Source organism: Chelon labrosus, assembly GCF_963514085.1.
Source record: "Chelon labrosus genome assembly, chromosome: 3".
Taxonomy (NCBI): Eukaryota; Metazoa; Chordata; class Actinopteri; order Mugiliformes; family Mugilidae; genus Chelon; species Chelon labrosus.
In genome coordinates this window covers 15,683,113-15,708,338 of record NC_140339.1, presented here as the reverse complement: position 1 = coordinate 15,708,338, position 25,226 = coordinate 15,683,113, and the positions used below count along the sequence as shown (strand labels likewise).

At 42.5% G+C, this 25,226-nt stretch overlaps 4 protein-coding genes across 6 annotated transcripts in view; 2 read left to right on the top strand and 2 right to left on the bottom strand.

Annotated features, from left to right (window-relative positions):
- garre1 (granule associated Rac and RHOG effector 1) overlaps positions 1–7,370 on the top strand; it is a 30,087-nt gene extending 22,717 nt beyond the window's left edge. Inside the window, exons 9-14 of the mRNA XM_084541965.1 lie at positions 269–394; positions 531–1,648; positions 3,192–3,357; positions 4,691–4,828; positions 4,980–5,055; positions 5,380–7,370. Coding sequence (XP_084398091.1) covers positions 269–394; positions 531–1,648; positions 3,192–3,357; positions 4,691–4,828; positions 4,980–5,055; positions 5,380–5,751 — 1,996 coding nt within the window. The 3' untranslated portion in view covers positions 5,752–7,370. The remainder of the gene's footprint in view (positions 1–268; positions 395–530; positions 1,649–3,191; positions 3,358–4,690; positions 4,829–4,979; positions 5,056–5,379) is intronic.
- Positions 7,371–7,636: 266 nt separating this feature from the next.
- On the bottom strand, positions 7,637–8,864 carry ss18l2 (ss18, like 2). Its single transcript, XM_084541966.1, has 4 exons — positions 8,662–8,864; positions 8,294–8,370; positions 8,037–8,121; positions 7,637–7,935 (listed from the first exon to the last, which is right to left on the bottom strand). The coding sequence occupies exons 1-4, from the start codon at positions 8,728–8,730 to the stop codon at positions 7,876–7,878; spliced, it is 291 nt and encodes a 96-aa protein (XP_084398092.1). The 5' UTR covers positions 8,731–8,864; the 3' UTR covers positions 7,637–7,875.
- Positions 8,865–10,229: 1,365 nt separating this feature from the next.
- lsm14ab (LSM14A mRNA processing body assembly factor b) lies at positions 10,230–18,093 on the bottom strand. Its single transcript, XM_084541687.1, has 10 exons — positions 17,526–18,093; positions 16,699–16,862; positions 15,533–15,683; positions 14,660–14,854; positions 14,297–14,377; positions 13,975–14,151; positions 13,346–13,502; positions 12,729–12,755; positions 12,249–12,489; positions 10,230–12,139 (listed from the first exon to the last, which is right to left on the bottom strand). Exons 1-10 carry the CDS (start codon positions 17,647–17,649, stop codon positions 12,116–12,118), a joined length of 1,341 nt encoding a protein of 446 aa, XP_084397813.1. The 5' UTR covers positions 17,650–18,093; the 3' UTR covers positions 10,230–12,115.
- Positions 18,094–18,500: 407 nt separating this feature from the next.
- The window catches only part of LOC311485601 (transcription initiation factor TFIID subunit 4), an 81,926-nt gene continuing 75,200 nt past the window's right edge, over positions 18,501–25,226 (top strand). For all 3 annotated transcript variants that reach the window (XM_084541128.1, XM_084541127.1, XM_084541126.1), the window contains exons 1-2: positions 18,501–19,917; positions 21,659–21,819. In XM_084541128.1, coding sequence (XP_084397254.1) covers positions 18,525–19,917; positions 21,659–21,819 — 1,554 coding nt within the window. In that variant the 5' untranslated portion in view covers positions 18,501–18,524. The remainder of the gene's footprint in view (positions 19,918–21,658; positions 21,820–25,226) is intronic.

Genomic DNA, 25,226 nt, shown 5'->3' with positions numbered 1-25,226 from the left:
GTGACTGGCTAAAAGCTGTAACCGCATGAGTGTAAACAACGCTAGAAACTCCTGTGTGGACAAAGTCGAATGCAGGGTGAATTCTTAATGGGCAATTTATTTGAGACAAGGCACAAAAATTCTCTTCAAAACTATCACTACCATTTGTAAATACACAATTATTGTGGATATTGCATTGCAGGTTTTCTTCTTTTCAACAAATATGAGTGTTCAAGTGTGAGGTGTGTTGGGTTTTTATGCTTTGTATGGCGGGTGATTGTGTGTCCAGGTGTCTGAAGGAGGACCCAGCCACTATGTCCTTGCTCCAGCGGAGTTTGGACCCAGAGAAGACACTTGGCCTGGTAGACGTACTTTACACAGCAGTGTTTGACATCAACAGGTGGAAGGAGAGAAAGTGAGTGGATGCTAAATAATAATGGTTAACTTAGTGTTATTTCCATTAAACAGAGAGTTGTGCTATTTACCTAGCTGTCTTTAAGTACTTTTAACACTGCGTAATCAATTGCATGTGTTTCTTCCATCCACAAAAGAGAGCAAGCCCTGCCCACCATTCAGTTACAGCTGCAGCGAGAAAGTCCAGACTATTGCAGCCCGACAGACTTGCCACCAGGTACCAGCTCCAAGACCTCCAGTGGATTACCCAAAACGATATCCAAGCTGACTTCCAAGTTCACCAAGAAAGTCTCATCCAGCTCAAATAGTGGAGGCAGCTATTCCATCCCCAATACTCCATCTCGCAGCATGCTAACGTCTAGTAGCTCTGAAGATAAGGCCAAGAGCCTGGGCCACAGTGACGGGCGGCTACAGAGCATCCTGCAGATGAGCAGCTTGTCTTGCACCTCTGACTCTTCCCAGCAAAACCATCTGGCCAATGGCTCTGTGTTTGAAGACCAGGGGATGAACCTGCCCACTGATCAAGAGATGCAGGATGTCATCGACTTTCTCTCAGGATTCAACATGGGCAAATCCCAGCAGGCCTCCCCCCTGGTCAAGAGGAGGAACTCTGTCGCTTCTGCTAATCCTGCTGAGCTGAAGCCCCCGAGTGGTCCTCCACCAGCCTCGCAATCCATCTCTCACAATGCCCTCCAGCCCCCAGCTCAGACGCTGCCTCAACCCCAGCCTCAGCCCCAGCCTGCACCGCCCGTGCAGAAGCAGCAGCCTCAGCCTCAGCCGCCTCCTCCGCAGCAACAACAGCCACAGCAGCAGCAGCAGCAGCAGCCCGCTCCTCCTCCACCTCAGCAGCCCTCCCCGCAAGCCTTGCAGTACTACCAGCACCTCCTGCAGCCCATCACTCAGCAGCAGGCACCTCCTCCTCAGCTTCCTCCCCAGCAGACCCCACCCCAGGTCCTGGCACAGCAGAGAGTAACCAGCAAGTGGCTTGGCACTTCTGGGCAACAGGCTCCACCTCAAGGCCCCCCTGCAGGGCTGTCACCCCTAGGTCCCATCGGCCAGTGGGGTTCCCCTGGACTCCCAGATCTGAGCTCGGACCTGTACAGTCTGGGCCTGGTCAGCACCTACATGGACAGTGTCATGTCAGAGATGCTGGGTCAGAAGCCACAGGGGCCTCGCAACAATACTTGGCCTAACAGGGACCAGAGTGAGGGAGTGTTCGGAGTCCTGGGAGATACACTGCCCTTTGACCCAGCAGGTAAGATCTACCCACGTTTTGATTGCATCCATAGCAAACTGAGAGTAAACATTTTCAACAGGTCCTGTGTAAGTTGATTCTAAAACCAAATATAAGCTGGAGAGTCAGGCTCCTGTAAAACTGACCCTTTTGTTGGCTTCTGATTGGTCTGTCAAGTCCCGACTTTCAATGTTACTGTTGCTAGATTAGACACACAAGGGACACCAGGTCCATTCCCATAGAAAAACATTGAAAGTTGTAGATTTAGCTAGCACTGGAACTCAAATTCAAAAACGTACATTTGACAACTGTGGGTCCAGTTTAGGAAATAATCATACAGAAAACTGAAAACTGGTGAAAGGTCTGCCAACGTTTACCACAGTTTCTGGCATTAGCTGTCTCACTTCCACGTTATCACTCACGATTTTCTACGGGAATGGAGCCCTGCTTATCTGTTATGGTTGGTGGTCAGCAGACCAATCAGAAGACCAACAAAAGATCCATTGTTAGAGTGAAGAGTGATTTCATTCTGTAGCTCGGCACAGAGCTCAAACTTTCCATTAGGTTTTTCTGTAAAGGAGGCTCAGCTTTTATTTTTACTGTGTGTGTGTATGTGATGACAGTCTCGAAAATAACAGGCCGCTAACACAAAGACAAAGTTCTAACATAAAGAAATAAGATTATGGTTGAAATGCTGTTGACTGTGGCAAAATCATTTTGCCACAAGACAAATAAAATTATGTTATTAGATCGGATTCATTTTGGGTCACAAATCCTGCAGCCATTATATTTTTATAAGACGCACTTACAAAAGCTGTAACAAGGTTCAAATGGCTTGCAGTATTACAGTTATTAATTAGAGGTCCATTATACAAGGAGACTAATGTTCAGAAAGGGTTGAGCATGGCATGAGTTTGTGGCTCTGCAGAAAATCAGACTGAACCATTAGGATGCTTGCCATGGGTATCCAGCTAACATAAAAAGTTTCTCATCTAAATTCAAATCTGTGTTGTGTCATAAAAGAAAATGAGTTTGCAGACATCTCTGGATGACTACAAAAGATTATCATCATGGCAACATTGGTACATTATAGTAAAGAAGTATGATGACAGTGGACTTTAATAATACCCCTACTGTTGAACTTGTCAAGCCGTACTGTATATAGTTTGCTATACATTTTGTGTACAGCAAAATGTACTGATAGACTTTATCGATGTTTATATACCATCTCGTAACTAGTCAGTCAGACTGGAGACAACTTCACACCCTGATCTGACCAATGTAATTAATGTAGGTCGGATTGGATGAGCGGCTGTTTTCCCCTGCATGTGGCCTTGTGGACAATTTATGCTGAATTTAGCTTGTGTCAGTTTCTATTTTTACAGTGCAGCAGACTCTTTTGATTGCAGCCGAGGCCTTTTGTGCAGAGCTGACTTACAGCCATTGTAATTTTTCTGCTGTGGTAGACAGTCTGGCTAAACGGATTGAGCTCCAGGGAGCGAAAGAGAAAAGCTGAGGGCGCCAGAAACTCACAGTTGTGTTTGTCCCGCCTTTCCATGCGCAGTTGGCTCTGACCCAGAGTTTGCACGTTACGTCGCCGGCGTCAGTCAGGCCATGCAGCAGAAACGGCAGGTGCAGCACATCCGTCGCCCCAGCAACACGCGCAGCAACTGGCCAATGCCTGACGAGCAGCACAGGACCTGGTCCCACCCAGAATACTACAGTGAGGGGTAGGTATCCATACATGACATTTCACGTGTGTCCCTCAAAAATGAGCAAAAATTAGATGACACTCACTGTTCACACGGTTCAATTCAGATAAAGCTGAAACAAGGTAAAGACATTTAAGTCTGTAATGTGTCGTCTAGAGGTTTTCTTCGAAACTCTTGTGCTCTCAGTTGCTAAAACACATCAATCAAGCTCATCCACTCTCAAGAGAGATGGATGCAATGTTTTATGATGTATTGAAACCAAGAAAAGATATCACATTACTCCACTACTAGCAACACTATATAGGCTGGTGATTTTAAGATTGTATTGATTACTTTTGAGGCTCTCCATGGCCAGGCTCCAGATTTTAGCTCAGATTTGATCTCCTGCTGCCAAGGTGTGTGCACTATCTCCAGATAAGAAGCCGCTGTCTGTTCCTGTGTGTGTTAAGACTGGAGCAGGTTTTGCTGTTAGGACGTCTAAGCTCTGGAACAATCTGTCTGAGGAGCTCACACTCATCCAGTCGATATCTCCGTTAAACAAAACATTTATTTTTACTGATAACTGAGGAGCTTTTGGTTTTATTTGCGTATTCTCTGTTTAGTTTCTTTGGGTTCTCGATAGTTCTTAATAGTGTCGGGCGGTGTTTTGATTAAATTATTGATGTGGCAGACGCTGCCGACATTTGGCATGCTAATCATGACTGTTGCCGCTTAATTCAGCTCACAAGTGTGACACTGTCCCGCTGCCAGACTAATCCAGGGGAGCAGGCAGAACTAAACATTGTAGAACCAGGAGAACACAGTTTATGTACAACTCCAGACTTATTCAACTGTAACAAACATCCCTTTTGCCCCACTGATCATGGCACAACTTTTCAGTGTCTCATTAACCCTTCATAGGGCACTCATTGAAATACTTGGAAATTCAAAAATGTCAATCCTAGAGTGTTATTGTAGGGCATAAGAAGACTTTTATTAATTAATTTTCCATATATGGTTCCTTGACCTTAAGTGGTAAACAAGTGTAAACATGTATTTAGACCATTAGAACTTGAATGCTGATTCAGGCACTTGTCAACACAAACATTATCACATGACACAACATTACACCACTTCTTCCTAGTACATGATAAAGCAGTTATGCTCAGTGTTCACGCAAAGGTGGACCTTGTAGACCACATTTGACCCAGATTTGACCCGACAATGTTGCCTTGATCTTCTCTGATTGGCTGGGTGAAAACCACATGGGGATGCAATTCAAAATGTGTGCTGAAGTTGCCATATATAGGGGCAAGTATACTGTCAAGCCTAAAGGAGACGCTGCTTACACCTCCTCTCCTCGTGTCTTCAGTGAGGCCGTGAACAGCAGCTGGTCGGCCAATCAGGGGGACTCTGCCAGCTCCAGCGACGAGACTTCATCAGCCAACGGCGACAGCCTGTTCTCCATGTTTTCTGGGCCAGACCTCGTAGCGGCGGTCAAACAAAGGAGGCAAGTGCACTCAAACATATGGTTAGGCGAATTTTGTTATCGCACGCCAGTAAACAGTGAGTATTCAATCTGCGGTTAATTAAATTCCTGTGGATGTGGATTTGGCGTCATGCTCATTATCTAGGAAATAACAAAATGTCTGTGTCCTCAGAAAACACAGCTGTGGCGAGCCGGAAGTGTGCACCCTGCCTTCGCCTCCTCTTCACCACATCAGTGATGACAACCAGGTAAAGTATCAGTGAAATCAAAAATCCCAATTTATTGTATGTTTTTCTAGCCTGGAAGTCAGACCACAAATTTTCTGTGGAGGAAAGTCGCTCTGTTGGTAAATGATAAGGCTCCGGCAAAGATCTGCAGGGCTAAACTAATCATGTGGCCGTGCTTTAGTCATACACATCATCTGAGCACTGTCGATTTGAATTTGTTTACAACAAAATTGCTCTGATTGGTTGTCAGATTATCCAGTTGACTGTCTGGCCAGATTTGAAGGGCATGGCAAATCCGTTCTTGTGTCTTTTCACTGCACGCTGACTTTATCTTTTGCTCCACAGGACAGCAAAACTAAAACCTGGCCTCCCAAAGCACCGTGGCAGCACTCCACCCACACCCACACCAACACCATGCCCAATCCCAGCTCTTCCTTGTACCAGATGAACATCCCTCCTTCTTCCCAGTGGAGCGACTCCATGCAGATGCTGCAGTCTCCTGTGTGGTCCACTGCCAGTGACTGCACCCCCTCCACAGGCATCTCCTCTGGTTTTCCCTTCACCCAGCAGCAGCAACAGCAGCAGCAGCAGCAGCAACAACAGCAACAGCAGCAGCAACAACAACAACAGCAGCAGCAACATAAACCCATGACCAAGGGCTTTAAATCCTTCCCCCTCAAACACGAGCACAGGCCCTCCTACCTTCACCAGTACTGATGACTGTCTAACGTCCAACAAGTTGTCGGTGAAGTGCCACGGAGGACCTGCAGCTCCGTTACGTGAGCCACTGAGTGGGTCCAGCTGCGGCCATGACAGTCCACACCCACTGAATTGGAAGATTTCAAAGCCTCAGAGGCAATGTTAAGTATACACACTGGCTTGACATTTTTTGTATCTATATTTTTCCATGTCAAACATCCCCATTTGAAAAAGAGATGTATTTTGAAGTTTTTCGAACTGCCATGTTTTAACTACGAGAGGTGCATGCGTCATGCTGTCAGCAGTTACTCTAGTGGTCGTTTCTCTGTCTGTCGAGCTGACGTCTCCTCAGACAAGAGCTGGAGACGTGCACGGCCGTCACCCACCTGCCTCTGCAGCTGAACGTGTGTATGTGTGTGCGTGCGTGCGTGCGCGTGCGTGTGTGTGTGTCTAAATGAAGGGGGGATGACAAGGGGGCAGGGGCTTGAAATGCTCTCATCTTGCCCATAATAAGTATACTGTGTCTACATAGCTGTAACTGCCAAATCTGATGCAAGATGACCCAGAATACAGCTACCATCTACTGTTTCATAGCTTGTAAAATACTGAAGTTGAAATATAAATATTTAGTTCTTTTTATTAAGAAGCTTTGAGCAGGCTCAGCATAAATATAGTAAGTCACAGCAGAGGTGTAATTTGAGAGAAATACACTACTTTTTCAACAACTGACCAGAGTTAAGAATTATAGCAGTAACTATGTGCCATGTTGGTATTGATAGCACTTGCAGAATATTATTTCCAACCAAAGCGTTGTTCAGAAGACGAATGGTGCTGAAGAGATGAGAGGCGGTCTGAGATTACTGAGAAACGTGAAGTTACACGCCCTACTAGTTGAGAGCATCGGGAACTTCTTCTTTCCCTCCTCTCCTATTGGCAGTTGTTTGCTCCAAATTGACACTAACTCCCCGAAACCCTTTTCTTCTGTTTAATAATACAATATTTTTCGTGTACAATTATTGACAGTATTAATCTTATTTTTGTATTTTCTTACATGTTATACCATTACTGTATGTTAGTATTCTTGTAGACATATTACATAAAACATTATTTTCCACCTCCCAATATGTGAAAAAGCACATTTTTTTCCTACAGACTTGGACTACACCATCTATCTATAAAGGTTACCAAATATGCCATGCTAAACACTAAAACATTGTGTGATGAGGGTGTTTTTTTCGAGCCCTTGTTTCTTCGGTTTCTATGGCAATGGGCTGTATTTAAAAGCCCAGAATGTTATCTTTTTGTGATGTTTGCGGATGCCAATGTTGCCTGTATTTATGAAATGACACCATGGTTTCAGAAAACTAACATACTTAACATGTTTACAGAGAATTGTTTGCTGTATATACATATAAATATATATCTTTTTATAGTTAATGTGCTTTGCACAATCAAGATATAGGGTTTGTTGCTTTTTTTTTTTTTTTTGTCTGTGTTATCTCCCTAACTGTTGCAGCCTTTTTTAAGACATCGTTACAGACCTTGGACTGTAACTGTTAGCTTCTCAGCTGTGTCAAATGGTTTACTAGTGGCTTCTACAAAAGATTAAAAAAAAAAAAAAAAGTAAATAATAAAAACGTGTTGCCCTGATAGAAGATATGAAGGGGGACTGCTTGGCTTATGTTGCTTATTGTTCTCTTGACCTGGCAACTGAATCTTTCCAAGTGTACCAGCAATGCAAAAAATGAATAAAAATGACTAGCAATTTGAAACGCTGTTTGTGTGGTTCTTTAAAGCTGAAAAGTTGCTCACTTTCTATTGTAATCTCCTGCTACAAGCATTCAAACAGGCAACCGGTGCATCTATACAACATGGTCTAAATGAACACTCACGGCTTCAAACAAAAGTATAAAATGTGTTTTAATGTACATTACTCTGCATAACAAAGCATATTTTTGCAAAAAATAAAGTATTTGTACACAACCATCCAACACTGCATTCATTAACTGTGACCCTTGAAAGGATTACATTACTGTTCCAACAAAACAATAAATACATCTCCTTGTGTTACGGAATCATTCTCAACATAAACGTCACAAAGCACACAGCCCATCCAAAATCCACCCACAGGAACTGCAATCATCACGTCCCTTTATGGCCACTCACAGCTGGCGTTGGTGCCGAGGTGTCACTAGCTGTAGACTGGAAACAGACAATAACACAGTGTTAGGAAAAATGCACCTCTTCTAATTGGAACATCATTCTTACAGTCGTGAGTCATGCAATGTGCGAGTTGTCTTTACACTTGAAGAGGGAGGTATGTTGTCGGGACAAGCATCAGCTATGGTTGCCAGATAGACGATGTTGCGGTGCAGGATTTGCTGGTATCTGTTGGAGAAGTTGAAAATACCCAGGAGGTGAGACAAACACATCTGACTCTAAAGACACAGCACATACCACAGCAGACTCAGGCCACTACAAAGTCATTATGCACCAGAAGTCATTATGCACCAGCAGTGAGCTACATCAGTGGCAGGGCACTGTGGGTTTCTTAACTTACTGCACACACTCCACTGCTCGTCCTTTCTGCATGTACTCTGTGATGCATCTTATTAACTGGTCGTTTTCATCCAGCAACTTCGAGAAAAACACAAAACAGTTTAGCTAATGTTGTCTATTATTTGACAAACAAAATGTAATGTAAAAATTAACAGGCTTTATTCGTCTTCTAAAAAAACAATGCTAAAAACATAAGCCTAAATATTTTAACATAGTAAAGTACGAAAGAAATAATGAAAGGCAAACAAAAAAATGTGATAAACTCGTGTTGCTAGCTAGCAGCTAAAAGCTAATGCTAGTACAACTGTACGAATCTCTAAGCTAACGTCTAGTTAACAGCTTTGTAAATATAAGTTACTGGTACATTACCCTCTGTATGGTCTCCTGATTGATTTTCGCCTTTCCTCGTAGTTTCTTTGGCACAAAGACAATCGACATATTTTATGTAGCTTCAGTTATCTTATCATTTGTTTGTGTTTCTTTTTGCCGTCCGTCGTCTTCTTCGTCGAAAGTTTAACGGAGGGGTCATGTGGTTGTTGTGGTGTTACCGCCATCTCGTGGACAGTTGCGGTCTAGCACCCTAGAGGTGATGCACAAGATTACGGCCTAAATTTGGGATTCATGTATTATTAAATCCATTTAACGACAAGCCAAATTAGAGACTAAATTAATGATATTTTTTTTGTATGTGAATTTAACACATATTCTGTCTGTTTTATTCAATTCTTTGTCAGTGCAGGGCTCAGTTTCAGCCAGCGTAAGACTCTGGTCAAAACGAGGAACACTGAAATCAGCCAGGACACCGTGGCCTTAAAGAATGAACTTCTTTGTAAAATGTTCACTTGTGCCACCTTTAGGTTAAAAAAAACAAAAAAAAAAACCTGCCCCAGTGCTTTATGATGGTTACAATCCTTTTATTTAAGATCCTAGAAAACAGAGGAACTTAACTGACTCCACCTCTGCAGACTGTGGAGCTGCTGATGGTGACTGGACGATGGGGTGAGGAGCTCCCACTGAAATCTGTTGTCATCTCTGCTGACTTAGTTGTATTTAAATCTGGCCAGTTTTGCTTGTAGCAGACAGTTAGCCAAGCCACTTCCTGTAGCCAGTCATCCCAGTCCAGGATCGTCCCAATACATTTGTATAGTACATTGTCTACGTGACCGTAACAACGTAATATTGTAAAGACAGCTTGATTTATCTCTAGACTGCAACTGTCCTTTTAGATCAGTATGTATATGGAATAATGTGAAAGGTTATTTGTATGGTTGATGTCTTGATATGATGTGAAAACAAAACTGTTAAAAGTACTTCCTGTATAAAATAGCAGGTTCCATTCAATTTTGTCCCACATGCTATAATCATTTTTCTGTTGAATATTTATTTAAAAAAGGGCAGTGTAGTGTTAGAACTGATGCCTCACAGCGAGAAAGTTCTGGGTTCAAACTCACTGACCTGTGCCGTGTCGGTTCTCCGGCTTCCTCCTACTGTTCAAAGACATGCTTGTTAGCTTAACTGATGATTCTAAATTGGCCGTAGGTGTGCATGTGAGCGTAAATGGTCGTCTGTCTCTCTGTGTTAGACCTGTGATAGACTAGCAACCTGTCCAGGGTGTACCCTTTTCATCAAATAATTGCTGGGATAGGTCCTCCAGAGGTTAAAAGTGGTTAAAATCATCAGAGCTATAGTATTATCTCGATTCTTTTAGGACTTCCTCTATCAGTTTATGTGTTGATCCAAAAGCCTATTAGGAATCTTTAGCTTTTTTTGTTGTTGTAAGAACTGCAGGAAGTCGTTTGTCTTTTCTCACATTTACAGCGATGTCTTCTAACTGTAGTGCAAGTGTAGATTAAAGGGCAGACTTGAGGAGGCAGAGATCACAGATGCATATATGTGAAAAATCTGCTACGTGTTGATTAAAGACAGTGCAAGTCGTGTAAATTGAACAACTCTTTATTTTTACGTAAAAACTCAACTTTGCCAATATTCAAGAAAACAGTTCCTGGTTTACAATTCCAGTGATTGGAAGGAGTAGCAAACATATGAAAACTTGTCAGTTTTGAATAATACATTTTGTCTAATATTCAATTTAACTGGTACTGCAAAAGCCCATAGAAAGTGATGGTTCCTACAGCTACCCTGCAGTGATCAGCTGCCTGCGCGATGTCTGGTTAGACAGCGAGTTATCAACCGGGCTGCTCTTGTTCTAAACAACCACAGCTACAAAAAAACAAAAAAAAGCATCTAGTTTTCACCTTGTAGTGCTATCAATTCTCCTGTCGAAAGTTAACCTTCAAGTTAAAGGGAGAGCTGTAAAAATGATCCACTCTGAAGGCACTCCCTAAAGCACTAATAACTCAGAGCCAGAAAGAAAAAATATATCCCACTTCCCCCACACACTGGCACCACATCCAGTTCTTGTCCCTTTGTCCGCAAGTCAGTAAAAAAAAAAAAAAAGTAAAGAAAGAAGAAATTTTACTCCAGAGAACAATCACATTGACAACAAAGCAACAAGGGAAGCTGCAAAGGAGCCAGAGGGCTGATCTTTATCAGAAATGCTGCCATTTTTATGAACTCATCTAATCCATTTACAAGATTCCCCATATCCAGTAACCAATCCCTGCAAAACTAGAAACCAAGTGGGGAAAAAAAAACAACAACAAAGTAGATGACGCCACTGTCAGACAAAAGAAAGAGCTTTAACAGACGGCTCAGTTTGTTTGGGACACAGAGATGTACTAAAATGATCCAACAAATAATTTAGCCCAACCAAACGCTCACATATTCTTTTTGGCAAAATAGCAGAGCATTGACATCTAACATGTTCGGGTTTCCTTTCTTAATGAACTTCTACAGACGTTACTAATAGTGGATGACGTCTCACGCACAAACCACGAGAATGCTTTCGTTTAGTATTCAACTATGTAAACATGTCCAGTCAAAAAAAACAAACAAAAAAAAAAAAAAAACAGAGTCAACGAATACTTCTAAGGCTAATGCTGTAAAACAAATATCAGTCAAATGAGCGGCCATCATTAACAGGTCAGCAGAGTCCAGCTACGAACCTAAAGCAGAAACACAATTCATCTGATGTTTGACGACCAAATGAACTCTCTAAATGTCCTAAGTACGTCTCTAAAAGCTAGAGGCCAGTTTGTTTAGTGGGAAACAATAATCCGAGGGGCAGTAACAAAAAGATAAGCGAGATAATACATTCATTATTTAGAATATTTTGTTCAAACTGTTGCTTCTGGATTAAATTTTACAACTATAATGAGAATGAATGGATAACAAAATTTATAATGGATGGAGAAAAAAAACAAACAAAAAAAAAACACTGAACACTGGTAACCAACCAAAGTCTGAAGGGAATTATGGTGCAACAGTCCATCGTGTGAATTTTGGTGGCAACTAATATCAAAAACGGGAACAAAAAGATAAAGCTATCGATCACATTACCCGTGATCCACTCACAGTATAAGAGGGCTCTCTGCACACGGCTTTCTATATCAAAGACAATTTCAGTAAGAAATTAACTTGATGCAAAAAGTACAGAAATTACTCCAAAACAAGGTATTTACATGTGTTCAAGTCCATCTGGTGACTGGTTGAAACAAAACATCTGGGGCAAAATAAAAACAAACAAAACAAAACAAAAGTCATTCTCAAGTGGAGAGAGTGATGTGCCCTCCCAGCCTCTGAAGAACAGTCCGCTGTGGTGCTGGTGACTGACAGGATGTCTTCATTCTTCTGTCAAATGTTGAGACCAAAGAAAATTTCATGACGAGTAGCTACAATTCTTTGTGGATCCGTTGCTGTGGTACTATGCAGCCACCTTGTTGTCCTTCTGCAAAACACCAACAACGTAAGTTAAGATTGGTCACCAGTCCTCACCACTTTCTCTTTAACGATACGCGCACAGTGATATCTGAGCTCATAAAGCCGGTTAGACTTACCCTGTATTCGAAATCAGAGAAATCCCGTCCTCCTCTGCCACCTCTGAATCCGCCTCTGAAACCAGGGGGTGGATTCCTGGGCGGCCCGAAGGAACCTCTGCTCGATGATCGCCCCCGGCCTCCGCGGGGCCCCATGAAGCCTCGCCCACGGAAACCTCCTCTTCCTCTATTGTGCCTCAGAGGGATGCCAAAGGTCTCGGCATTCATCCGTCTCTCCTCAGCCCAGGTTGGCCTTCGATCCCTGACGCACACAAACACACAGATCAATAAGATCCAACTTTTTGGCTAAGGAAAAAAAAAAAAAAGCTCAGCTAAAAGTTAAATTTCCAAATTTATCTTAAGATCAGAAAGAACTACAAAAACTAAAATCACACTTGCATACGTCTATGATCATTCAAAATGAAGAAACAATAAATACGACCATGCTAACCACACTACTAGATGTCTTATTCTAAACAGCAAAGAAAATATGTGACTTACCTTGAAAATCCTCTTTCGCCCGTTTTACTTTAAGAGATAAAAACAAAAGTCATATATTCATCGAGTACAGCTCACACGCTGAATGTTTTATGCAGATGTTGCTCAGCTTGACAACACAATCAGATTTGTTTCTGCAGAGCAGACACACACTCACTTCAGCCAGTTCATTAGGTACACTAGTGAAAGTACAACAGTCCTGCACTAAACCTAATCTTCCTGAAGGTTACAGTATTCAGTATCTATTTAAAATACTGGAAATAAGAGAAACACTTTGTGGGGCTGTTAAACCAGATTGTATTAAACACCAACTACATCGTACAGAATGATCATACAGTTAAATTACCACCATTTCAACATGAACTGAACATTTTAACAGTGACGAAGCTAAGATCTAGTTTCATATTAGAATGTCTTTGTTTTCACTAGTGTACCTAATGTTTTGGCAATTGAGTGTACATCAGTTGGGAAAACACAAATGGCCATGTAGCCAAAATGTACAGCAGAAAATGAATGAGCTGCTAAACTGAATTTGTTTTTTGATGCATTGAAACTATCAGCGTGACGCCACGTTAGAAGAGACAAAACACAACACAGAAAGTGTGAGCATGTTCCGATACCTTAAATCATCACAGGACAGGTTATCAAAGAAGGACTTGGACTTGTCATAGTAACAGGAGTTTATCACAGCCTCCTCCTCCTCAGTGGTCCCCTCAGGGGCTGGATGCTCCGTGTCAGCGGTCTCCTCTCCGTTCAGTGCCTTTTCAGTTTTGTCATCTGTGACAGAAATTCAAAAAAACGTTACACATCTTAGAAACTGAAACATTAATTTGTTTTGAAGTCGTCTAAAAATAGTGCCAATACAACTGAAAGCTTTTACATTGTGGGAACGTGCCAAAAACCTTGACGTATTTGTCTCTGGGCAGCGTCACATGAAATATAATACACCACTGACTTTGGACTACTGACCTAAAGTCTACTTTACTCCCACAACACAAAGACTGATTATCTAAATGTAGCCATAAAGGTACAATTTCCTTGGACAGGTCCTGTTCATAATCTGACAACAAACTAATAAATGTTCAAACAATTTTAGCATTTGATGATTTATGATGCTATGTAAATATGTAACTCAAATATTTACTGTTTTTTTCTTTCAATCCAATTTGTTCATTAATTTCAGGATATGGGGCAGAGCTGTTTTGCATCCTGTGAAGTGTGGGCAGATTCTACCAAGTTAAAGAGGTACCTCTCAGTTTGAGCTTGTTCTGGAGCTCCTTGTCAATCTCATCTTTGTGAAACTGAGCGTTGGCAGTCTCAAAGTCAAAGTCTTCGTCAAATTTCATTGTGCCATCCCTGCGCACATTCACTTTGCCTCTGCTGCGGTTTCCTCTTCCCCGACCACGGCGGTTAGACTGAACACCATCTGAGAGAGATCGGGAGAAAAACTAAATCATGTTCTGTGCTGTCACTATTGACTTCATGCTAAAAAGATGGAGGGATAAAGCCAGCAGAAAACAGGGCATATGAATTTAATGGCATTATTAACTGATAACTTATAAAATACTTACAAAATTGGCGCTTGTTGGGATCCCGGTTTTCAAGAGCACCATGTTCATTGTCTGGCTGTGACACTTTCTGGACCTCAGGAGCTGAACAGCACAAGACAACATTTGCCATCAGTTTAAGTTAAAGTATACTCCTAACAAAAACACCACTAGCCTGAGCTTCAAACAGTGTAGGTTCAGTGGTAAACTGTCTTCTATGCATTTGTTAAATATGTTATCAAGCTAAACAGAAGCTGGATTGTAGTTTTTGGCCCTGGAAAGGTTTTTGTTTGCTCTGGAATGTCTTATGGATTTAGTTAAGTTCACCAACTTTAAAGATGAACACTATATTGGCAGGAAAATTTACCACAATCAGTTTATCTTTACCTTTTCTCTGCTCCAGGAGGTCCGGGGGCCTCTGGCTGCTAGTGGCTGTGCTGGTGGGCCTGGGAGCTGCAGCACCTGTCTGAGTCCTCTGTCCTACGGGTGCAGGTGCAGCTGGGGCAGATGACTGTGGAGCCTGCACCGCCTGCTCCACGGTGGGACCTTTTGTTAAAGAGTCCAGCTTGGGACTAGAGCGACCTGCAAATAAGAGCAAAGTCAAACAGAAACCATGAGATTTTCTTAAAAGTAGTATTGAAAGTAGCTGGTATCAGTTAACCGTTACAGTGCCGCAAAGGTTCATAGCTATGGACAACCTGACATCGAACATTACTAATTACAACACAAAGTCAGAAACACAACTCTTATATTTCCATTTTACTTTAAAAAATCCCAGACAAGCGATGTCACAAATGCCTTTTCATTTAAGCACATTTAAAGAAGAGTCAATTAGAAATGGGCTCTAAACTTGTCTCTACTTTTCTCAGTTCACATTGTGTAGCAGGAAACCCAAAAGGTAAAGTGCAGCTGTGCTCTATTTAAATGAGCAGGAGTCAGGTGTTGCTCCAAATAAGCTTGAAACAGATATGTTGTTAGATCAGGCCTGTTTGAAAACTGTTAGTTGTTTATGGAGTCACAACAGAGAATTTGGATGGATCAAGACAATGAATTTAAGACATATTGACTGCATTCACTTAATAATTAAACTAAGCGACGTGAAATTGTTGATTTCACCCGAGTTTTATCACAAAATAAGTTTATACTATAACTTGTGTGGGACGAAATAACATTTCCATTGCTCTCCTCTTATGTGAATCAATGCAGTGTCCATCTACTATATGGTTTCACTTATTTTCAACAAATATTACTGCAGCTTACCTCCTGCTCCAGCAGATCCAAACTCCGGAGCCCCAAGAGGTGTAGCCCCAAACTGGTTGTATGACGGGACAGGGGGCCTGCTGAATGGTGCATAGGATCCAGGAGGCTGGAATGATGGTGGGGGTGCCACATTTTTGGATCCAATTGATGACTGGAAAATCCAATATAAAAGACAGGTGACGAACCATGACGGCACAGACCATCAAAAACACCATTCATATTTACACGGGTAAGACAAGAGGAAAAAAAAAGTATTTTTGGTCTATTCATTTCAGACATGTGGACAATGGTGGGCTTTATGTGGTGATGGGAAGCAACATAGTCACGCAGGTGGAGTTTAATTTGTATACAACAAAATGGCTCTGATTTGGTTGTTGCATGCATAACTATTTTTTTTTTTGGTTGAAATGCACATTAAATTATGAAATCTCAGTGGATTTCATAATGTCACATGTCATATTATCAGAATCAGAATACTTTATTAATCCTTCAAGGAAATTGTTTTGTTGCTGTTGCTCCCATAAAGTGACATGTTGCTAGTTGACATCAACATCACAAATCATCATTTGTATTCTATTAAGGTAAGACACTTTCATGTCTCTGGTATTGTGCGTGCTGGCTTACTGGGTGACTTTGATGACATGAAGCCATAATTATTGTCAAGTGCCGAAGACAAGTCCGAATGCATGCCATGAACACTGTGTGAATGAACCTGAGCATTGTCTCAATATAAAAGCGTCCTCATCTCGAAAAAAAATCAAGAAGTAAACACATTTTGACTCAAATCTATCAGTGTGAGATTTCCAGCAGTTTTTTCTAATAAAAAACAGAAATCATATTATATTTCAAAGGTATGCAGATATTCGTTTGTCCTCCTCAGTGCTCCGCTGTTTTCTTGCAAAACTTTTCAGCTGTGATAAATAATTATGGTCACATTTGGCAAAAGGTCATGACCTCCATAACAGGTGTTACTAATAACTTTAATGATGGCTCTGTCCTACTTAAGCCATGATTGTTAACGGAGAGCTATGATTCAAAACACGTGATTTTCAAAGAAGAAACATGAATATGTCATATGCCTTGTATACAGAATATACTGAATACAAGACAAAATGCTACGTCGTCAGACATGTTTCAGTCTTAAGAAAGAACACAAGTTCACTCACTTGAACTATGGCAGGGTCCTGAGGCAGGCTGCTGGTAGCTTTAGGTGGCTCACAAACGGTTAGGTCTTTAATATCACTTCCTCGGAAGATGATGTACTCAAACACTTCCTCGCGAGGTGGAATAGGTCTGTCAGTGGGACGGTCTTCAGTGCCAAAAGAGCGAACTGTTGGGAAAAATCACAAGATAATCAAAATTACTTTACATCGTTGAGGCAAGGTAGATCTCTGCACCAGTGTAGATCCTTGCAATGATACTCAGACTATACTGTTACTGTGTTCAAATTATTTTCAATGATAGCAGTGATTTAGTGTACTTATAAATAACAAATGGATGTATTTATAAAATGCATTTCATTTCATTGCATTATATTGTGAAAAAAATTATCAACAACAGGTTCATTAGTCAGAATTATCCTTATATTTGTTTTCCTGGTTTGATTTACACATCAAACTAACACAGTTGGTCTAGTCTACAGGGTTAAGATTATTCCCACTGGTATTAAAATAAGACCAATTTGTCAAAATAAAGACTTAAATGTAATTTAGATAACCAACAACCACGGACTGGAAATTACATAAGAGATGTCTACTTCTAATAAGGCATTTAGTTTTTTATTATTGGCCACTTTGTACTGTGCATTCAACATCAACTCAAATACAACGTAAACAAAGGAGGGTTAACTACTGCTCCACTTAGCTTTGAGTTGGCTAACATAAAGCTAGCTAACACAACCAACTACGCAGAAAACAATTGCGGTTTCCCGTCGCCCCATGCAAAGCTGCAGCACTTCGAGCACCGTGATACAACTCCTGGTGACTTAACTTACCTTTAGCAAGAGCTACTGTCGAGTTTTCAGTGTCAATGGTGTACAAAATTCCTTCATAGCGGATCTCGGCCTTTGAGACGAGGCTAATTTTGCTCCCAATGTACGGCGTCCCTCCTCCGCTCATGTTTGCCCTCTGCTTTTAATAAAGCCACTTACTTCCACGGAGTATGTTTTGCTGTCAAACGAGAGGTCAGGTGTGCTGTTTTCAGAGCAGTTGTTTTAAAGCCGCATAACATTAAATAGTAAGTCACTCTGTGAATCAGACTCGGTCGCTCCACATCTGACTTCTACCACGACATGGCCGTTTTCATTTTCCTCCCCCGCCGCTAAGGATGCTGGGAAAAAAGGTGGCGGCTCATTCTTATAAACAAGCCTCCTCGTCCCGTCCACTATTTCCATTACGCATTAATAAAAAGCTATAATTTGATTAAACGTGGTGATTTTATAAATACAAATACTTTACATCGTGTTTATTTGACTCTTAAGAATATTCTTTAAGTGAAGAAAATAAGTCAGTGTGTGAGAGGATGCTTCAAACAGATTTGAGATTCAGCCATTCTCTTGTATCGCGATATTGGACGAGATTACGTTTCGTCACCCTTCCCCCAACATTGCAAGAGGATACCTTATAGATGTTGAAAAAAAAAAACACATATGAAACGGTAGCGCGCATTTTTTGTTTAATACATGATCATGACCCATGTTTTTATTAAAATACAAATGAAATGTAAGTGCCTGAAACGTATCTCACTGGTACAGCATCTTTTAAACCGGCCGGTGGTTATGTAACTGCACGGTGCTGACACCGCTGACGAGCTGTTCTTTATACTTCCCCTAAATTAGCCTTAAAAAAATATATGAAAAATACAGCTAGGATGCCCCCTTCATTTAATGACGTCAGATTCATTCCCACAATGCATAGTAACACGCAGGCGCATTGTATAAAAAAAAAAAAAAAAAAAAAAAAAAAAAAAATATAAGAGCTATCTGTGATCAGAGATGGCGGGCGCCTCCGACCCCCTGGAAGATATGCTCTTTTCAGAGGTGGATGAAAAAGCTGTGAGCGACCTAGTGGGCTCGTTGGAGTCACAGCTTGCAGGGCAAAGCAACCCAGTGGGAAAAACAGACGAAAACGGAGGCGCTGGCTCCGTGGCCCCCGCTAACCATCACTTAGGAAAAACGCTACCAGCTCCAGTGAGCACCACAACACTAGAACAACAACAACAAGGACGGCGTAATAAACCTGAGATGCGCCAGGAGATCAACTCTAAAGACGTTAGCCCGGATAAAACTGTCACACCTCCTTCACTTGGCTGCGCTCCTGCTTTTGGCGAGCCCTCCACCACCACCACCACTTCGGCTGCCTGTGTGAACGCCACTAGCAGCGGCTCGCAATCACATGGAGCATCCATCACAACACTGACTGCATCTGGTGTGTCAACTTTGGCATCTCCGCCGGCCAGCATCAGCACCACGACGGGCAGCCGGGGCTCTAAGGTTACCCCGGGCACGGGCGAGACGTCGACGGAGGCAAACACGCCGAGAAAACGCGTAACGACACCTCGGAGGAGCGCTTCGGCTCGGATAAAGAGTTTGAACGGCGCAGCTATAACGACGAGGAGGAACAGCAACACGGCGGCGGCGGCGGCGGTGGCGGCGGAAAACGTTAGCTCTGTGGAAACCAGTGCAACTACACCAAACTCCACCCGACCGGTCACATCCTCTATCAACACCTCGACTTTCACCGTGTCCAACGCTAGTCTGCCTGTAGGTCAGTCGGCTATCGCTCTCGACCGGGGGACTCCTACCATTGCTTTGCACAGACTACCGAGCCACATCGTAGCCAGTATAGCCCAGAACGGGAGCGGGACCAGTGTTACGGCCTTGGTCCGGCAGGGCGCACCTATAGGACCCGTGACCCCTCCACCCCCACAGGGGAACCACGGCAAAACGGTCACGGACACCGGGGCTTCCAAAACGGACGACTGTCAGTCCAAAACTGTAATGTCAACCCAGCCTAGTAGTGTCAGTTCTGTGATAAACACTGTTCCCTCTGCTTCTCCTCTTGTCACACCGACTACAACTACAGCTGCAGCTACTACAACCACAACCATAAGCCAACCTCTGAGCTCTGCCACAACTGCTGCGGGTGCTACAGGGATGTCAACCAGCTCTGTATGTGGTACCGCTCAGACCACATCGGTCACTACCACTGTCAGTATGGTAAGGCCCACAGCTCCCTCTCCCACGCCAGCTGTGGCCACCCCCGTGCAGTCTCAGCCCCGTCCTGGACTCGCTGCACCTCAGAGGATCGTAGCCCCCCAGCTGATTGTCAGACCACCTCAACAGCAGACGACCATTCAGCTGCCCCCGGGGTTTACCATCCCAGCGGGTAAGGTTTGGAGGAGGGGGGATGAGAGCAACAAGAAGGTGCTGACACTCCTGAGTTCAGTTGTCAGCACGGTGCAGTGTTTGTTGGGCTGTCTCCAGTGTGAGGATGTTATATACGTGCGTGACTTACTGTCGCACGCCTTGGTTTGTGGTGGGGAGGCTCTCAAGTTATCCTCTGCTTATTATACAGTATGCGCCACGAGTGGTCACTACTCCTCAGGTACAATAAATACATGCTTTTAATCATAGTAGCACTACTGTGAGTGCGTTTAGTTTAAGCATGGCCCAGCTGAGCTGCACAAACTCATGCATTTACACTTGGCATCCTTGACAACACCACAAGACACTATGAAACCACAACTGATAATATGGTTTGAGTTTGAATTCCAAATGAACATTGACAGTGCATTTTATCAAAGTGGCTAATGGTCAAGTCTGTGACTTCATTCTTCAGGAGAGATGAAACTTGATTTTGAAAAATTATGATTAATTTCCAACGTGTGCAGTGTATTCATACATCAGATATTATTAACAAATAAAATGACATGCACAAGCAGTCACTAAGTCGATCACCTCTACAATCAAGTGCAAAATTATTAAACGAAATCTAAAGACAGTAAAGTTCCCTGTATACTGTGGCTAGGGACCAGTAACGTCAAGACCTCGTACTAGATGTATAGAATCACAATAGAGCTTTCAAAGATGGCGGAGGGACTGTCTGATGTGGCATGTGTTTCAAATACAGTTTTACATGCAGCGTAATGTTACCGCTGCCCAACAAATGACGACTTCCAGAGTGGAGACCTGTTGCCCTCCACAAAAATCTGTAAATGCTGGCTCTCTGCACAGTTCTGCTTTCTCTAAAGAAAGTTTGGAGAGCACAGGAGGATGTTTTGTTCGTCTTGGATAAGACATGCAGCTCTCCTTGTTGCTTTGATTAGATTGGGGCACCTCAAATATTTGGGATTTACTAATCTACAATGTTTAAATATTTAACTGTATCAAATGCTATGTAGCCACTTAGGCTGTAGGCTTATATGATGGCCAATATTAAGACTTATTTTATTTTATCAGGCCGGAAAATTACACTTCTGTCAATATCTGCCTCATATTTATAGCCCAGATTTAAATTTAGCTTTGTTGTAACCACCATAGACGCTTGCTATTCCGTGAAATAGTAAAAAGGGCAGGTAATAAGTGTGGACAGTAGTCAGAATGACTTTTGCTCTCCTCTGCTGTTTTGTCTTGAACGCCGCTCTGAGTCACCTGACCTCAGGAGTAATGGTTTGGTCAGATAGTCAAGAGTAAGATCAAAATATGCCATTAACCCTATAAGTCTGTAAAAATAAACTAATGTGTAATGAAACGTTTGATCTTGACCTGACACTGGCTATTACACAAGCGTGGTTCCATAATAATTGAAATCCTATCTTTTAGAAAGAGCAAAGAGTCGATATAATGTATTCATGAGCATGGCTTCAATCATATTCCTAAAGCTCAGGCTGCTGTTAGCGCGCTACTCTCATATCTCACAAGGTCTAGCTAGTTCAAATGTTAATTTAATAACATTATGTTGTAAACAGTGCGAAGCTGCAGTCCAGCGATGAACCTATATGACATGGTTGCTAGGTTATCTATGCGAGTGGCCTTTTGAAATATGCAGTGGGAGCTGGTTTTAGTGGAAAACGGTGACAATGATGTTATAGTGTGTCCTCTAATTAATGTTGCCTTGTGTTCTTCAGGGATGGTGTTGGTGCGTACAGAGCTGGGCCAGCTGGTAATGGTTCCTCAGCAGGCTTTAGCTCAAGCGCAAGCTCAAGCTCAGGCCCAAGCCCAGAACAACATCTCTCCACGACCTGCTACCCCCACCACTGGGGCATCCTTCAGAGTAACAACGCCACAGGTGAGACTCTCCTACAGAACCCACATGACAGCTGCCATCCCATGGATCTTACTCAAGTAATGGTACGCTGCGCAGATACTCCATCTTTAGAGGAGGTGTGATGTTTAAGTACATGTGGTATATCCGGTTGTCGTTCATGGCATACTGTTTTGGGACGTATGTGGTGCGTCCCTGGCAGGGTTTTATTTCATGTTCCAGTTATGCAGCAGATGATGGATCATTGGATTCGTCTGTCCACATGCACGTCACACACAATTGGCTTAACTTGTTGGGAAAGTGCTCCAACGACACAGAAAGGCATAAGGCATAACAATGTACAGCAAACGGCCAGTTATGGTGAATTATGACCCCAGAGTCCATACATACATATTTTTTTTTGCTTAGGCCTTTTGAAGGTGAAGATGAAAATGGGTCTATGTAACTAGACTTTAACTGTGATCAGCACATCAAATGTTGTGTTACAGTACTTGGAGACACGATGAAATACAAAATATAAGTGCTTGAGAGATTGTTCAGATGTAATGTGAAAGGTTGGACTTTTAGCCTCTGTGGGAGATGGAGGGTGAGTCATTACACAACTGGGGAACCAGAAAAGAGAACAGCCTTGAGTGACAATATCTTCCCTCTGAATGATGGCCAAGGGTTGATTGACCACGCCGTGGAGGCAGGAAGGAGCAGTTCCTTTCTCTGTTCTATAGGTCAACACAAACACTTTAACGAAGCTGGATCTGGTCTAGTGAACAGATGAGAGGAGTGGTGTGGAAAAACGTGGGAAGTTTGAATACCAGGCAGACGTTCTGGATTAGCTGTAGATGCAAGGACACTTGCTCCAGCCATGAGGGAGATTCTGTAGCCTAGGAGGCGATGAGCACTTGGGATGCCTCCCTGGTGAGACCTCCTGATCTCGTAAAGGAGGAATCAACAGGAAATGGCAAATGCTGCAATGTCAGTTTGTCATCCAAGGTGCTCTCCGTCCAAGCTGACGCCGCCGTGGTGATGATAAAGTCTCAGTGAGGGACACGCTCCCTGGGGAAACAGAAGGTTAGGGTTGTCAAGGCTGAGCTCTAGTTGATGCGTCGACATTCATGCTGAGATGTCAGCCAGAGTATCAGATGGGGGGATAATAAGGATATCTGGGCGTCAGCCACATGTTTGTGGTAAGAGGAACTGAACGAGTGTATGACAGCTCCAAGTGTCCTTGTGCAGGGGCGGAGGGGTGAGAGCGCGGGACGGAGGTTGCACAGTGCACAGACACCGATCCTTTCCGTGTCACACGGAGGGAATGAGGCACCCAGATTTATTTAGGCTGTTAATTCTGCTGGAGTTGGATTTCAAGTCGTGGTTTGTTCTGTGTGGGGTTTGAATGTTCTTCCCACCTTGAATGTATGAAACACTACTACCAGTGCCCTCAAAAAAAGAAGGGCCCTCGAAAGTGAAAATATCTCCTGGTCGCTGTGATGTTGCTGCTCTCACTGCTTCTAAACGGTTAGGATGGAGCCACAGTTATTTATTGCTGCACTGGGAAATAACGTACAGCAGCAAAAGCATCTGAACACATAAACTTTGCTTTGGCTGAAAAGTAACCCTCGGACATCTGTTAGTGTGTACATTTTTACCATTAGCCCTTAGTAGTAACTATCGTATTAGTTGTGGGAAGGTAGAATAAATCATCCCCAATCATGCTGTTGGAATGAATACCTGATAGTTAAGTCAGTTGCAGAGCAGGACATCTGAAGTCAGAGGTTTTCAGCTGACAACGGTCTTTGTAATTTCCTCAGGGGTGCTCTGAAGTAATGGTCAGAAAACTGGCTGTTACTTTAGGTTAGGGGATGAGTCAGAGATGTTATCCGGGACAACAGAAGAAAAGTTTGATCACAGAGATTCAGTAAAGAAAGGGACAGCTCCTGGTGCTGAATTCAGGTCTAATAAACTTACCAGATGAACATCAGAGGAAGCAGAAAGCCATGATGGTGAGAGTGAAAGAGATTTTTGACTTAGACAGCAAGAACTGTTTTGTGGTGCATTAAAAAAACTTTGCACGTCCCACCTATAGCAATCATATTTATTAATTTAAATTAGGTATTTTGCTTAAATTAAAAGCGAATCATTCAGATATTTATTGTCAATGTAAATGTAAAACTTTGTTGATGGGCTTAGCAAAGGAGATCAAAGATAAGAAACACTCCCTTGTTCTAAATTTAGACCCTACCATACAAATGTAGTAGAAATCAAGACTCATCAAACAGGGACATTTGACATTTTTCAATCTTCTAACGTACAAATTTGGTGAGCTCTCGTGACTTGTAGCCTCATTTTCTTAGCTGACAGGTGTGTCACTCTCTGTGGTCTTCTTCTCCTGTATCCCATCTTCTTCAGCATTCAATGTGTTGCGCTTTCTGAGATGCTCTTCTGCAGACTTCACTTGTAACGAGTAGTTTTTTGAGTCGCTTTTGCCCATTCTCCTCTGACTTCTGGCACCAATAAAGCCTTTTTCTCCCGTAGAACTGCTGCTCAATGAATATTTTCTCTTTTTCAGGCCATTCTCTGTAAACCCCAGAGATGGTTGTGTGTGAAAATCCCAGTAGATCAGCAGTTTCTGAAATACTCAGAACCAGCCCATCTGGCACCGGCAACCATGCCACGTTCAAAGTCACTTAAATCATGTTTCTTCTCCGTTCTGATGCTCGGCTTGAACTTGAGCAGACTGTCTTGTCCATGTCTACATTAGTACATTAGAAAAGTACACAAGTCTAATACAAATATGCTTATCATTTTACTTTACACCACTGTTAGAGAAGCACCAGTTTCTGGGTCTTTAATTTGTAATTTCTATTTATTTATTTTTTTTACACACAAAGGACTCCAACCTCCAGCCTCTACTCATGAGAGTGTGGCCACATTTCAAGTATGCTTCGGTCTCTTTTCAGCTTTGCATAATTTCTGCCAATGTTAATGCCAAGGCTGCTGACCTTTGTGAAAACTAAACTGACTGATTAAATTTGAGAATCTTTGATCTGATTTTATGTGAGTTCACAGTTGATATTGGGGGGGGGAGGCGAGGGGAGGGGAGTTACCGCCTCATTAAATGAGCGGCTTAGTTCTCGACCCTAATTGGGGTGTGATTAATATATTAAACTGTGCAATTATAACGTATGAATATTCTTGATTATTTTATCTATAGATTAAACCTAGATTAGTAGATGAATTAGTGTCTCCAGGTTTCTTAATGAGTCCATGGGGTCTTCTCATCAAAATTTAACGAGCTGCTGAATCATTAATTGGAATTTGCTTATTATCACCTGTAGATACATCCTTCATTTGAAAACTTGTGCTGGTGGGTCCACACCTTTGGAACTTAATTGCTTTTAATAATGAGGTAGCTAGAGAGTCAGTCCCCCGCTGTTCCT

Excerpts from the sequence above, each read along its gene's own strand:
- lsm14ab (XM_084541687.1), bottom strand. The coding sequence starts at position 17,649 with ATGAGCGGAGGAGGGACGCCGTACATTGGGAGCAAAATTAGCCTCGTC. Across the intron at positions 14,152-14,296 it reads TCCCAACAAGCGCCAATTTT|ATGGTGTTCAGTCTAACCGC; the intron begins GTAAGTATTTTA and ends GATCTCTCTCAG. Across the intron at positions 13,503-13,974 it reads GAACAAGCTCAAACTGAGAG|ATGACAAAACTGAAAAGGCA; the intron begins GTACCTCTTTAA and ends TTTCTGTCACAG.
- ss18l2 (XM_084541966.1), bottom strand. The coding sequence starts at position 8,730 with ATGTCGATTGTCTTTGTGCCAAAGAAACTACGAGGAAAGGCGAAAATC. Across the intron at positions 8,122-8,293 it reads CGAGCAGTGGAGTGTGTGCA|ATACCAGCAAATCCTGCACC; the intron begins GTAAGTTAAGAA and ends CTTCTCCAACAG. Across the intron at positions 7,936-8,036 it reads ACATACCTCCCTCTTCAAGT|TCTACAGCTAGTGACACCTC; the intron begins GTAAAGACAACT and ends GTCTGTTTCCAG.